The sequence below is a fragment of the Montipora foliosa genome, unplaced genomic scaffold, assembly GCF_036669935.1.
Source record: "Montipora foliosa isolate CH-2021 unplaced genomic scaffold, ASM3666993v2 scaffold_448, whole genome shotgun sequence".
Taxonomy (NCBI): domain Eukaryota; kingdom Metazoa; phylum Cnidaria; class Anthozoa; order Scleractinia; family Acroporidae; genus Montipora; species Montipora foliosa.
In genome coordinates this window covers 216,687-232,500 of record NW_027179754.1, presented here as the reverse complement: position 1 = coordinate 232,500, position 15,814 = coordinate 216,687, and the positions used below count along the sequence as shown (strand labels likewise).

At 40.7% G+C, this 15,814-nt stretch overlaps 1 protein-coding gene and 1 non-coding gene across 2 annotated transcripts; one reads left to right on the top strand and one right to left on the bottom strand.

Moving 5' to 3' along the window:
* Positions 1-5,147: 5,147 nt before the first annotated feature.
* Positions 5,148-5,220, top strand: Trnas-aga (transfer RNA serine (anticodon AGA)). Its single transcript has one exon. It is a non-coding gene; the product is annotated as a tRNA-Ser (tRNA).
* Positions 5,221-8,617: 3,397 nt separating this feature from the next.
* LOC137989235 (uncharacterized) lies at positions 8,618-10,063 on the bottom strand. The gene has a single exon (XM_068835079.1). The coding sequence runs from the start codon at positions 10,061-10,063 to the stop codon at positions 8,618-8,620; it is 1,446 nt and encodes a 481-aa protein (XP_068691180.1).
* Between the last annotated feature and the right edge of the window lie 5,751 nt (positions 10,064-15,814).

Below are 15,814 nucleotides of genomic sequence, written 5' to 3'. Positions count from 1 at the left end.
AATTTATATGCAGCACGGGAGTTTCAGGCTTTCAGACTTTTAAAGCCGTGTTTTGCATATATAATAAATTGCGTTTACATGCTGAAATTTTAAGCTAGTCAGTAAATGACGTCATTTTCCCTAGATCCAACCCTCTGAGGGCCAATCGGTCAGGTTTGAACGTGAGTAATGGCGGACCATGAAATCCAAAACTTACACTAAAAAAAAAAAAAAAAAAAAAACAGCCTCAAAATTTTGCCTGTTAGGTGTTAAGCGAACACCCTTTCAAAATCTGAAGAAAAAAAGGAATTGATTTTTGATCATAGTAGCACTTTAAACGACCTTGTTATACCTCCCAACTCAAACACGTTTTCCGATGGAGGAGAATGTGTCATGTGTCATGGGTCAAAACTCTCTTACTCCCTAGGGTGAACAAAACTCACTAACTCCCTAGGGAAACAACGACTTGAACTTTCGAGTCGCACGTGTTCAGTTCGTGAAATTTGTATGCCAGCCGAGTCAAGCAAATAATTGTTACGCAGTCATGGCAGCTAAGCGGTTTCAAACAAGAACTGAAGAAGAAACTGAACAGCTTCTACGTGACAAAAGCTCGAAATATACTAACAAGGCCACCCACAATGCCGTGAAAACGTTGAGAGACTTCTGCAAAGAGCAAAATTTGGACGGAAGGTTCCAAGAACTGAGCAAAACAGTTCTATTTTGAGTTGGGAGGTATAACAAGACATAGTTAATATAGGGTTTGGTTATGAAACCCTGGGAATTTCAAAAGCAGGAACAATACAGTCGCGATTAGATGTTGAACCGACCGTGACCCAGCACAATCTTTTGTTTTTGGTCAGCAAATTAATTTCGAATAAATTAGTCGAAGCTTTTGATTGGTTATCCTGCCGAAAAAAGCGTGTTTTTGTCGGGTTTTGTGCAGGGTCAAGGCCAAAAAAGCGAACAAAAACATGAAACAAAGAAACTTGTCGAGTTTCATAACCAGCCTACATCTATTAACTATGAACAAGACAATTAATGACTGGCCCAACGGGAAACAGTGAGTTTTGTTTCCCCTTGACCCTCAATGTTCCCCGAGGCGAAGTTAATTTCTATAAAATTTGAGAGGTATCCGTTGATAGTGTGTCATATTTTTGCGTCTCTAACAAACTTGAGTTTCGAGACTTTCGAATTACCAGGGTATTCGGCTTCAATTTGCTGACTCTGTAGAAACCACCAATTTGATGCGAATTTATTAATATATTTGCTGACTTTCTTCATATTACTAAATAATCGTTCATAAGCGTCAAAGGGGACTTGGCGGTTTTTTGTTAATTCGCCCTTGTCACACGGCGGCCTTATTGTCCCAGGAGACCAAAAAAGCTTTGTTTTACCACGCCAATCCTCACCCCCATGGTTTCCACAGCGAGGCTTGGCGTGGTAAAACAAAGCTTTTTTCGTCTCCCGGGACAATATGGCCGCCGTGTGACAACGGCGAATTATCAATCTGGGTAAATTCAAAACTACATGTACATGAATATATGTGATCGAGCCCGTTCTTCCCCGGATTCCCATACTGCACTGAAAATCTCTGATAAGAGCAATAGGGTAAAAAACGTTTTAAGTGAGACAATGTTTAGTGAATGCTATCTAAGTCGAACCTTCTCCAAAATGTTGGCTTTTTCAGATAGCAGGTAATAAATTCCTTAATTGGGCCTCCTACCAATTTAAAATAAAAGGGCCATAATAATCATGAAACGGCAATCTCTGTGGCTTTTTATGCTGATAGCTTTACCCTATTCACCAATCGAGTTTGACCAGGGCTTCAAGCGTTTGGATGTAAAGGTGCTCCCACACTAAGAGCCATTTTGCAGCTACATGGCCCCAGAACATGTACTTGCAGTTTTAAAATCATATTCCATACATATAACGCGACATAGAGCGGGAACCTATAGCGGGGACATGAAGCACCGACCAAATAACAACACGTACAAAGAGAACAAACTGCGCCATAATTATGTCCCTCGGAAACCCCTATCCATTTTACTCACAGACTACGGGGCAATTTAGAGGCATGTCTAGCGGGGACATGCAGCGGGTACAAAACCACAACTAACACATACAATTAAGCACATCCGCGGGAACATGTCTCAGTGACGTCTCTGTGCCTGTGATTGGTTAAATCTCTCAGTAAGCTGAGGGCGCACGCTCCCGAGCTGTTCACACGATAAAAAACGTCTCTTTTGCAACATTCGTTGCTGCAACATGCCGCATAAAGTTCGACCAAATGAAATTTGGCGAGACATGTTGCAGTGACAAAACATCGGTGTGAAATCGTGTGGCAGGAAGAACTCAGACAATGCGACACCCTGCTACTGCATGTCCTTGAGACACGTAATAACTGCAGTGGCGAATGTGTGTGTGTAGATAAGTTTTGTCCCTGCTGTGAGCTCCTTATAACAGTGCCTGCTACATTTCCACTCGTATGTATGAAACAGGATTTGACTGCGGCTCCATGTACCCGAGATATGTAATGGCTGCAGTTGCGAATGTAAGTCTGCAATAGGCCACTTTCGATATATTGAAATTCATCTCGGCAGCGAGGCGTAGAGGACACAAACAAAGGAAACTGAATGAACATGTCTATTCATTTCTTTTTTTTGTGCCCTCTAAGCCTCACTATCAAGCTGAATTTTAATATATCGAAAGTGGTCTATTTGCTGTTGTACCTGCTGTGCGCCTCCGATACAGGCGCCTGCTACAACCCCCCTCATGTGAACGAATCACGATTTGACCGCCGCTACACGTCTCTGAAAAGTGTTTTCGCTGCTGTGCTTAATTGTCTGTGTTAGTTGTGGAAGGATTACGTTTTTGCAAACGTTGGTCGTGTAGCACTTATATTTGAACAAACTTAACTGATTAGAGTGTAATGTGAAGTGCTAAGTATCTACCCCATATCAATCATGCCCTACTGATGGAAATGGGCCCACACAAGGACAGAGAAAAACTCTGACCAGGGTGGGAATTAAACCCACGACCTTCCGGTTAGATCACCGCTGCTCTGCCGACTGAGCTACAAGGTCAGACGGGAGCAGGCCGAGGGAACTGAAGATGTTAAATTCACGGCAATGAACATGTACAGGTACAAGGAAGGATTGCGTTTTTGCAAACGTTTACCGTGTAGCACTTATATTTTAACAGACTTAACTGATTAGAGTGTAATGTGAAGTGCTAAGTTTCTACCCCGTATAAGCCATGTGAGCGTTAGCCCTACTGATAGAAATGGAAATGGAAATTGAACCCGAAGGTCGTGGTTTCAATTCCCACCCTGGTCAGAGTTTTTCTCTGACTCTGACCTTGTGTGGGCCCCTTTCCATCAGTAGGGTTACCGCTCACATGGTTGATATGGGGTAGATACTTAGCACTTCACATTACACTCTAATCGGTTAAGTTTTTTCAAATATAATTGCTACACGGCAAGCGTTTGCAAAAACGCAATCCTTCCTTGTATTTGTACATGTTCATTGCCGTGACATTAATCCCGTCTGACATTGTAGCTCAGTCGGCAGAGCAGCGTTGATCTAACCCGAGGGTCGTGGGTTGAATTCCCACCCTGGTCAGAGTTTTTCTCTGTCCTTGTGTGGGCAATTTCCATCAGTAGGGCTAACGCTCACATGGTTGATATGGGGTAGATACTTAGCACTTTACATTAGACTCTAATCAGTTAAGTCTGTGTTATTTGTGGTTTTGTCCCCGCTACACATGCCTGTAAAATGCCTTGTAGTGTGTGAGTAAAATGGATAGATGTCCCAGGCACATGCTTATGGCGCAGTTTGTTCTTTTTGTACGTGTTGTTATTTGGTCGGTGCTTCATGTCCCCGCTATAGGCTCCCGCTCTATGCCGCGTTATATGTATGGAATATGATTTTAAAACTGCCACACGTTCTTGGGTTATCTAGCTGCAAAATGACCCCTAGTGTGTGAGAAACTTAAGGTTTTCCCGTTGAAGAGGTTGGGACAAATAATTACACGTAGGAGGAATTAGCTTGAAATATCTTTCAAGGTCGAAGTAAAAAGTGCACTGCGGTCGTGCACTGAGGTGATAACACTAACAGTCGTAATCACCCGCTTCCTTTACTCGAATATTCACTGTCAAAAAAATATCGGCCGCAAGTTATTTCCTCTGGAAACTGGTTTCTGGATTTGGATATATTTGTCTTGAATCCAGTCTTTGAAGACACAGATAACATGGCAATAATTAATGTACAAATGCTGGTAGACGAACAGAAGGAGCTAATAGTGGAACATTTTCTTAGACAGGGCAGGAATAGATGATTTGCATGATAAAGTCATTTTACTACCGAGAGCAGAATGCTAGCTTTGTCAAAATGCTTAAGAACTTTGTTCTCCTCTCTCCTGGGAACAAAGAAATAATTGCTTAAATTTGATTGACAATAGAAGCAACTCAAAGCAGTTGGTGTGATGTGCCATTATCTAAAGATAGCCTCCTTCGTCCCTTAAATGCCTAGGGATTTGACAGATTCGATAGTACAGTAGCATGGGGCGGTAAGGCGTCATTTGTCATTAAGTATTTGACTATTATTCAAGGAAACATGGGTTGTCTTACTCGTTGCCTTTTTTAATGGTGTTCCAAATTTGCGAATGTGAGAATATAGAACCCATTGGGAACTCGGAAAAATTCGAGCCCCAGATGGGATTCGTACTCACGACCCTCCGTAATCCAGTCGGATGCTCTAACCACTGAGCTACTGGAGACTCCATGGTGAGCAAGGGTGAAATGTGGATCTTTGCCTCGAGCTGCATCACGCAGCTACAGAGTCAAATAACGACTGACAGCATAGCTCATAACTGCATCGCGAGATGCGGCAAACCAACCACCCAAGTGAGTGAATGTGAGAATAATATACAGATATGAAATGAAGCGTTGATAGAACCCACTGGGAACTCGGAAAAATGCGACTTTTCATATGTGTATATCATTCTCACATTCGTTCACTTGGGTGGTTGGTTGGCCAAATCTCAGATATGCTTCAAGGTGACTGCGCGATGCCATTATGAGCTATGCTGTCGGTCGTTATTTGAATCTGTAGCTGCGTGATGCAGCTCGAGTCAACTTGACCCACGTTTTACCCTTGCTCATCATAGAGTCTCCAGTAGCTCAGTGGTTAGAGCATCCGACTAGATCACGGAGGGTCGTGGGTTCGAATCCCATCTGGGGATCGGATTTTTTCGAGTTCCCAGTGAGTTCTATCAACACTTCATTTCATGTGTTCCAAATTACAGATAGCTTTTGGGAAGTGGAATTTTTCTGATTTCTTTACGAATAAGACCTTCATCATTTCCACTTTTACCCACCTATGACAGACACGCTGATATGTTGGAGATAAACAGTGATTCTGTGACGTCCTTTGGTTTGTTTCATGGAACATTTGTAAACTCCTCTATCTTCTAGCCGAACTGTATCGATCTGCAAACTGCCATCTAACAACTGTGTGAATCTGTCATTCTCCAAGAGTACGCTATCGCTTTTTCTCCATTCAAATTGAGGAGGAGGATTTCCTTCTGCAGTACAATTTATTTGGCCAGGTTTGCCAGGTATAAGTTTTTGTTGTGGTCTTTTGTTTTTAAATTCGGCTAAGGAAAAAAAAAAAAAAAGGAATGGATAAATTTTGTGCAGTAATACCACATCATAATGATAATGATAATGATAGAGGTATAGTCGTCCAAATGTTTCAATATTCGCTAAATTCTATTCGCTGTCGCTAAACCGCATTCGCTGTCGCAAAAACTCATTCGCTGTCGCTAAAACTCAATAGCTATGGCTAAAACTTATTCGCTGTTGCAAATGTTCCTTCGCTAGCACTGAATTAACTTAATTTGCATTTGCTAAAATGAAAACATAATATTCGCTGACATTTAACAATATTCGTCATTACTACATCAACTTCGCTGTTGCAAAATTTTGTTAGAAACCTCCAAGGCCGACCCTCACGAAATTCGTTTCCAGGCCGTCCGGGTATTACGGCCTGTTCAAAGATGGCTACCCGAAGGTTTTTAACTTCTGTCTTGCTGTTCGTACGTGTTTTGTTATTGTCTGCACGCAGTGAAGCGGTTGATTTTTAGCGACAGCGAATGAAATTTAGCGATAGCGAATGCAAATTTAGCGATAGCGAATGAAATTTAGCGACAGCGATTGAGTCTTAGCGACAGCGAATGAGTTTTAGCGACAGCGAATGGAATTTAGCGACAGCGAATAGAAGTTAGCGAATGTTGAAACATTTGGACGACCATAATAGAGAGAATATATAAAAAGTTCGTACATTATAACTGCGGTTGTGTAGGTATCAGTGAAAGTGATCATCGCAGTTATGAAGCAACTTGGTCATTTGCAAAAGAAACCTGAAACAATCCAGCCTTAAACAGGACCCAAACCCATGAACGTTTCATACGTCCACCCTTAAACGTGCATCCACCTATTACGGGTTACATTAAGAACTTTCAAGTGACAAGCTCCCAGTTGGCCTGATAGGTCACAAGCATCCCAAGCTCAGTGTGAGCATGGCCGACAAAAATATAAGGATTTGTGTGGGAATCCCAATAAAAGGCTTAAGAAGATAGTTATAAGAAGATATTTATATCAAATATATATATATATAGTCAGTTAAGTAGATCCCTTGAGCCAACAACGTATCACCCCCAGGAGGATCGCAAATGGATTCACAGTCCAAGTTGAGGAGAAATTGAGAGAAAGTCAGGGGGACGTGGGTTCAAATCCCGCTCAGGGCAATTACAGTTTTCCTCAGAAGTTGTCCAGTGTTGAGTTTCCCGTAACTTTCTATATATATATATATATATATACATTATAAAAATATATATATATATATATATATATATATATATATATATAACTGGATTTGTCAAAAGGTGCCTGAAAACAAGCCAATTCTGCTGCCATCACAAACTTAAAGAAAAGCTACCCTCCCCACCCCTGTGCTTTGGTCAGACAACCAACAATCACCTACCCACACCATAGTGTGGGTTCACTCTAATTGGTGATCAAAAGCAAACTATCATTGAGGCCTAGACTAGTCCAGGAAAAAATTGCCAATGAAGGCATGCTACAGTGTAAAGTCTCACTTAACAAGGCCACAAACTCTAACTGCAGTTAAAGTCTCAAAGCAGCAACCCAATAATAGAATAGAACGGACATAAAAAAAGGGTACACAATGTACTTAATGATGTTCCTGGATAGTTTACTACCTGATTAAAATTCATCAAAGATGTGAAAAATCCTTAAAGGTATTACTTTACCGAAGAGTATAACTAAAGAGGAAAGCAAACAAAATAACCAATACAAAAACATGAGCTCAAGCTAAACCTGAATCCACTAACAATGCACAACAATCATAACAAATTCCCAGATTGGGGCCTTTGAGCCAAACTGTTCAATTTACGGTCAAACAAGAAATTCCCCAACATAAGCCCTTGAACGATTGAAATATTTGAAAAATTAAAATTAAATTCTTTATCAAAAAGCGTGCATCTATGAATCATGTAGAATTGAAGTGTATTCTGTTTTTAGAATGAAATTCTTGCCTTTTGTTAAGGCCGTGAGGTGCCAAGGTGAAGAGTTGGGCACTCCAATAGGCTTCCTTTGTGATAAGAAGTCTGTCAATATCATCCTGCCTGTTTGTGTCGTTAATTTGGTCTATACATTGAAAAGAGAAATCCTGCAGTGAATGTGAAGTGCTATTAAAGTGGACTGCCACTTCACAAGATTTCTTACTTGTAATCATAGATGACTTGTGATTTCTAAATCTCACTTTGAATTCGGTGGTAGTAGAGCCGATATACTGAAGCTGACATATTTTGCACGAAACTAAATAGATGACACTTTTGGAACTGCATGTCAAATTGGGTCTAACGATGTAAGATTTACCTGTTCTAAAACTTCGACAAAATAATTTTTACAAAGATCGCATCTACCTTTGTCGCACTTATAGCATTCAGTCTTTAAAGATAACTTTTTCCTGCAGATCCATTAAAGATAACGTTTTCCTGCAGATCCATGGTACTGCCATGGGGCCTAAGAATGCATGCAGCTACGCAGATCTTGCTATGGGGGAACTCGATCGCAAAGCAAAATTTTGCGGTCCCATAAAACCTGCACTATGGTGGAGATACCGAGATGACATTTTTGATCTCTGGCAGCAAGGCCTCCCTGCCCTAGAGGAATTTACCCAATACATCAATTCTCTCTATCTTACCATCAAATTTGAATTAGTTTTTTCAGAAAGTCTCCTCAACGTCTTAGACAGCTTTAGACGTTACTCTGTACTTAGTTGATGGTTTTATAAAAACTGATGTGTACTCTAAACCTACGGATAGCCATTTATATCTCCCCCGCCACCCCCCCCCCCCCTCCAGTTCCCACCCTAAGCATGTATTTAAAGCAATTCCCTTTGGAGTTGCTCTGAGACTGAGGAGAAACTGTTCAGAAGATGAATTTTTCACTAGAAAATGCGTAGAATATAAGAACTATCTGGTAAACCAAGGTTACCCGGCAAATCTAGTTAATGATCAATTTTCTAAAGTTTCAATTATCCCTAGAAAGGATTTACTCAAACAGAAAGCAAGGACCTCCAAGAGGCTTTTCCCATTTGTGAAAGTTTACAATCCCAATCTGCCAAACATAAATTACATCATCAGGAAACATCGGCATCTTTTGGAATCTAATGTTGTGATTGATCAAATGTGAGTAAACCGTCTGTTTCACCATTCTGATATGTTCTTTTATTCTGGATCCAACAGTTCTACTTGTTTCACCGATATAAACCGTGTCGCAGTGCGAGCATTTGATTTTGTATACACAGTTTTTTGTTAGGCATTGGTTAGATCTTGTTGAAGAGCCGCAAGTAGCACAGGGATCTGGGCAGCATTGTTTTTCTTTGGAAGGCGTGAATATTCGTGATGATGAGGAGCCATTAATATAGTGTACTCTGATGTTATCTTGACCTGTCCATCTTGAAACGGCTTGTGTTTGCCTCTTGATATCGTCGTTGATAAATGGCATCTTCATGTAGATTAGTCTTTGTTCTTGTTCGGATGGTTGTGACTTGCATTTTCTTAAAGTGCGCTTTATTGTTGATTTTATAAACGATCTGGGGTAACCATTCTTGGTGTATAGCATTGTGATTAATCTAAGCGAATTTTGTTGTGATCTAGGGTCAGTGGAACGCGACATTGCGCGCCTTATCTCTCCGATGAGGATCCCTCTCTTCTGTGAGATCGGGCCATGACTATCCCAGGGCGTGATACACTGGCTGTGGATTGGTTTCATGTATAGTTTCGTGGAAAATCGGCCATTGTGTGTATGAAGGGTAACTATTGTGTCGAGGAAAGGGAGGCAGTTATCTTCCGGTATCTCAACTGTAAACTTAAAAGCAGTGTTGACACTGTTGGCAGTAGTAACCATTTCGTCAGGTGTTAAGTTATCCTTAGTCCAGGCTATAAACATGTCGTCAAAGTATCGTTTAAGATGCACAGAATTGTTGAATGAAGATTGAATTTCAAGGTCCAGGTTGTTGATGTAAATGATAGCCAGTGTGGGTGCAAGATTATTGCTCATGGCCAAACCAGAATTCTGTGAGTGGCTGGTCCCTTCAATCAGGACCACGTCACTGGTGATGCAAAGGCATAGTAAGGACACAAAATCATCGTCACTGAGATGTTCTAGGACGGTGGCTGATTTGTACGTAGAGAAGAAATCTCTTATTACAGTGAATATACCAGGGGTACCATCCTCAAGGTCTTCAAGGGGGATGGAACCATATAAATTACAAACATCTCGACTGCAGAACCCTTTGATGTCATCCAAGCTTGAGATAAAATCAATGAATTCCTGTGTATTCTTTAGATGTGCTGGTACATGTGCAAGGATGTTGTTTAATGACCTAACCAAGAATGTTGATAGTCGAGTGGCTGGTGTGTCTGTCGCCGCGTGAATTGGGCGGCCTTTCAGCTCACCCTTTTTGTGATCATTAGCAAGCAATACACAGAGCATGGAAGTAGTTTACAGCAGATGTTGGCTTTGAGCGCCTTGGATAGTTCCGGATGTTTTTTAGTATACTTGTTTGCGATCTTATTAAGCTGACCATTAAATTTAATCTGTTCCGTTCTTGGATGATTCAATTTAGATTTTCTAGGCTGGTAATTACCTGTGGCGATAGTACTGTTTTGAACCATGTCCTTGTATTGGGTCTTATCGATAGCAACTAGGCGTTTGGTCTTGTCTGTAGGTGTGATTATCACTGAGTCAGGGGGTTTCTCGTGCTTTAATCGTTTCTATTTCAAGATTGTAGTGCCAGTTTTTTCACACTTATCAATGATGCGGGCAATTCCTCCAGTAAACTCATTTATAGCATTGGTAGAGATCCCTTGTTCTTCTAATTTGTCGATCGTTGATTGTAGGCTGGCTCTCGATAAAAGACATGTCTTGCTTAGTTGTTTCGGATCCGCGTTGACATATGATGGTCCCTTGTTGAGAATGGCCACTAGTTTAGGGTCAAGATCATGTGAGGAGAGGTTTTTAAACCCTTTTGGTGGTTCAGACTTCATCGGGTTGTTTTGCTGAGAATGTTTGAACGTCAAGGTCCGAAGTTTCCGAGTTTTGGTCTCCTTTAGCTGTTCCTTGTATGCAGCTATTCGTTGATCTTCCGTTTGATTTAGAGGGAAAATACATCCTTGAATACTCGATAGTAGATAATATTGTGTATCGAGTGCTAGTTGGGTTTAGAAACCTCTCCTCACATGATCTTGACCCTAAACTAGTGGCCATTCTCAACAAGGGACCATCATATGTCAACGCGGATCCGAAACAACTAAGCAAGACATGTCTTTTATCGAGAGCCGGCCTACAATCAACGATCGACAAATTAGAAGAACAAGGGATCTCTACCAATGCTATAAATGAGTTTACTGGAGGAATTGCCCGCATCATTGATAAGTGTGAAAAAACTGGCACTACAATCTTGAAATAGAAACGATTAAAGCACGAGAAACCCCCTGACTCAGTGATAATCACACCTACAGACAAGACCAAACGCCTAGTTGCTATCGATAAGACCCAATACAAGGACATGGTTCAAAACAGTACTATCGCCACAGGTAATTACCAGCCTAGAAAATCTAAATTGAATCATCCAAGAACGGAACAGATTAAATTTAATGGTCAGCTTAATAAAATCGCAAACAAGTATACTAAAAAACATCCGGAACTATCCAAGGCGCTCAAAGCCAACATCTGCTGTAAACTACTTCCATGCTCTGTGTATTGCTTGCTAATGATCACAAAAAGGGTGAGCTGAAAGGCCGCCCAATTCACGCGGCGACAGACACACCAGCCACTCGACTATCAACATTCTTGGTTAGGTCATTAAACAACATCCTTGCACATGTACCAGCACATCTAAAGAATACACAGGAATTCATTGATTTTATCTCAAGCTTGGATGACATCAAAGGGTTCTGCAGTCTAGATGTTTGTAATTTATATGGTTCCATCCCCCTTGAAGACCTTGAGGATGGTACCCCTGGTATATTCACTGTAATAAGAGATTTCTTCTTCTTCGCACAAATCAGCCACCGTCCTAGAACATCTCAGTGACGATGATTTTGTGTCCTTACTACGCCTTTGTATCACCAGTGACGTGGTCCTGATCGAAGGGACCAGCCACTCACAGAATTCTGGTTTGGCCATGAGCAATAATCTTGCACCCACACTGGCTATCATTTACATGAAGAACCTAAACCTTGAAATTCAATCTTTATTCAACAATTCTGTGCATCTTAAACGATACATTGACGACATGTTTATAGCCTGGACTAAGGATAACTTAACACCTGACGAAATGGTTACTACCGCCAACAGTGTCAACACTGCTCTTAAGTTTACAGTTGAGATACAGGAAGATAACCGCCTCCCTTTCCTCGACACAAAAGTTACCCTTCATCCACACAATGGCCGATTTTCCACGAAACTATACATGAAACCAATCCACAGCCAGTGTATCACGCCCTGGGATAGTCATGGCCCGATCTCACAGAAGAGAGGGATCCTCATCGGAGAGATAAGGCGCGCAATGTCGCGTTCCACTAACCCTAGATCACAACAAAATTCGCTTAGATTATTCACACTGCTATACACCAAGAATGGTTACCCCAGATCATTTGTAAAATCAACAATAAAGCGCACTTTAAGAAAATGCAAGTCACAACCATCCGAACAAGAATAAGGACTAATCTACATCAAGATGCCATTTATCAACGAACATCTCAAGAGGCAAACACAAGCCGTTTTAAAACGGACAGGTCTAGATAACATCAAAGTACACTATATTAATGGCTCCTCATCATCAAGAATATTCACGCCTTCCAAAGAAAAACAATGCTGCCCAGATCCCTGTGATACTTGCGGCTCTTCAACAAGATCTAACCAATGCCTAACAAAAAACTGTGTATACAAAATCAAATGCTCGCACTGCGACACGGTTTATATCAGTGAAACAAGTAGAACTGTTGGATCCAGAATAAAAGAACATATCAGAATGGTGAAACAGACGGTTTACTCACATTTGATCAATCACAACAAACCATCCATGCAAGATATCTCTTGGGAAATCCTCCACAGGAACATCCACGACATCCGCACGCGTAAAACCATTGAAGCTCTAGAAATCCGCAAGCATGAGAACGTCATGAATGACTGCATTGGACGAACACTAAATATACATTAACACCATCAAATTAATGAGCCTTGACTTTCCACTATTGTACGAAGTTTTTTTTACAAAAACCAATCTTGTATTCATAATCTTCATTTATCGACGAAGCTCTAAACGGCGAGACGTTTGAAGTATTAAACCGACTACAAACATATTTGCCTCAAGAAGTTTATTCCTCATTACATTATCTATCGAGGCATGGCTACAACCTCCTTCTTCTCATATATATATATATATATATATATATATATATATATATATATATATATATATATATAGATATATATATTAAAAAGCCTAACCTCATTGCCATTGAGGGTAACTTCCCTCCTGCGTGTTTATTTTCCAGGCCCCAGTTATTCAAAACTGGGTGGATAACGCTATCCACCGGATAAATACTATCCATTGGATAGCCCTATTGATTTCGCTATTACTTATCCACTCAATAGGGATTTATCCTGCGATATCAATCGTTTGAAAAACTGGGGCCTGATCAGTGGCAAATTTGAGCGATTCTTCAATTTCTCGGTTGTCAACGGTATAAAAAAAAAGCAACGGCTGGAAACTAAATTTTCAGGGCAAACCAATTTGAGTCAAATATGCCAAGATAAAATGTTCCCACGGTCACAATTCCACATCAAAATAAATTGACAAGGATTGAAGTTTCATTTCAACCCACCATCAACGTAATAGAAGTCCTGTGAGCGACCTCAGGGGGTAGTTTGTTCATTCGATTGCAGGAAAACAACTTTCGAAGGAAAGGCTTTGACACCAAATTGGCCACGGCTTCGACTGTAGATATCAAACTGAGCCTTACCGAGGTGGCAGACCGTAGTCTGTCAACCGCAAATTTCTTTATTCCCCAAGGTCTCCCGACATGACTGCATTGTCCCAGTCGTCCAACCACAGTCACAGCCCCTTTGTTTTGACAAACTTCAAAAACGCATTCGCGAAGCCGGGAAGGGTTGGAAGATGCGAGAATGAAAGCCGTAGTGAACAAACCTAGGAGAATAACTAAATTCTTGGATGTAAGTGGTGGTAATTTTGCCCATTCATGCCGCTTTGGTTAGTTAATAGGACTTTGTATGTAGTAGGCTGTTCACGATTGTAACAGCATTTATCAAGCCTTTAACATGCAAATAAACTTTGTTCTCGTAGGATATTGTTCTACGAATATTTTATGCCTGAACTTACAGAAGCCAGTGAAATTTAATGTCGGGAGACAGGCTACTACGTACAAAGTCCTGTTAACTAGTAAAAAGGGCATGAATGCGCAAAATTACCACGTCTTACATCCAAAAATTTGGTTATTCACCTCATTTTGTTCACTACGAATTTCATTCTTGCCTCTTTCAACGCTTCCCGGTTTCGCGAATGTGTTTTTGAAATTTGTCAACATGAAGGAGGCGTAACCGGGATTGCACGCCTGAGACAATGCAGTCATGTCGGGAGACCCAAGGGAATATGAGCTCTTTATGAGCCCGGTTACCGAGATGAAATTGGTGACTTTCAGCCCGCTTTCCGAGATGAAAAATTTGAAAAAGTGGTGACGCGACCATTCAGGCGTGAAATCTAAGGAACAACCCTGGCGAGAATTTCTCGATTTTCTTTGTTTAAACAACCTCAAATTTCTTTTAATTTAACCCGGGCCTTACTAATCGATATTCTCGATACTCGATGAAAATCGATAGTAATCGATTGAAATCGATTATAATTTATCGATTAATATCGAAAATCGATTAAAATCGATCGGACAACTTTTTGTGATTATCGATTTTATCGATTTCTGTAATTAAACGATCGATTTTATCGATTTGATCGAAAAAGATGGGAAGCTCGCAAGGTAGGAAATGCTTAGTTGTGATGCATTATTATTTTAGTACTTAAATTGTCTCCCACTGTTCTTCTCTTGAATACGCTGATTCGCAAATACATATGGGAGAAAATAACACAGTTCTACCACTAGATAAATACACACACATGCCGCTCGCTCGTTCAGCTTCGATGAAGAAAGTGACTAGTGACTAGCCAAATTTCCCAAATTTATGAAGAGGCCCTTAGTCTACCACATGTTTTCCGTTAACATAGAGATTTTGTCTGGAGATGCAGATGACGAAAAGAAGGACAGTAAAGCGCACTTAGCAATTCGCTGGATAAACAGTTTGATCAGCTACTTAGATGGTTCATCCGACAACGCTAAAGTGTGCAGTCCTGTATAGATCGATTTGTCTGAGGAATTTTCATCTGGTATCATCAGAGTAGTGACAGGTATTTTACATTCCCTGGTGTTCGACCTCACGCAGACGGAGTCGTACTGTATTTCTCAACCACTCGATGTCCACTGAGCACATCAAACCAGTGGATGTCTGTTTAAACAGAATTTGTGGGGCATCACGCTACCAAATGATACAATTTAGGAAAGATACTCTATCAACAAAAAAAAAAAAAAAAAAAAAAAAGGAAAGAGAAAGATAACACCTAGGAGCAGAAGTCAACTGGAAATGGAGCTATAATCATGGACACAATTCTTGGGAAAATAGCGCACGTGTGGCTCTTTAAAAACATATGCAAGACAAAGATTCGCACGAGATTCAAATTATACGTGGCCTGCCCCTGCCCCCACCCCACATACAATGTTGACAATACATCCCCGCAGTTTTTACTGACCTTCAAAATTGTATTGGGTGGGGGAGGGGGCACATGTAACAGATTTTTAAAATATAGCACTGCTTTTGGGAGTAAGAGTCAAATCATCGATAATTACCGGTTTTGCATTGCTGTCCCAAGAAATTTTGTCTATGATTGAAGATCTTCTTGTGAAACTAAATGAAACTGACAAAAGCCATCTTCCAGAGGCTCTCAAGTTGCTTGATGGGTGCAATTTGACTTTTGTGAATTTGAAGAAAGATTTCCTGAATTTTGTACGAGAAGCAGATTTATCCTTTCGTTGATTTCGCGACTCTCAACCGAATGAGAGAATTTTAAAATATTTGTTCTTCCACATCTAATTTTGAACTGGTAATAAGCATGTA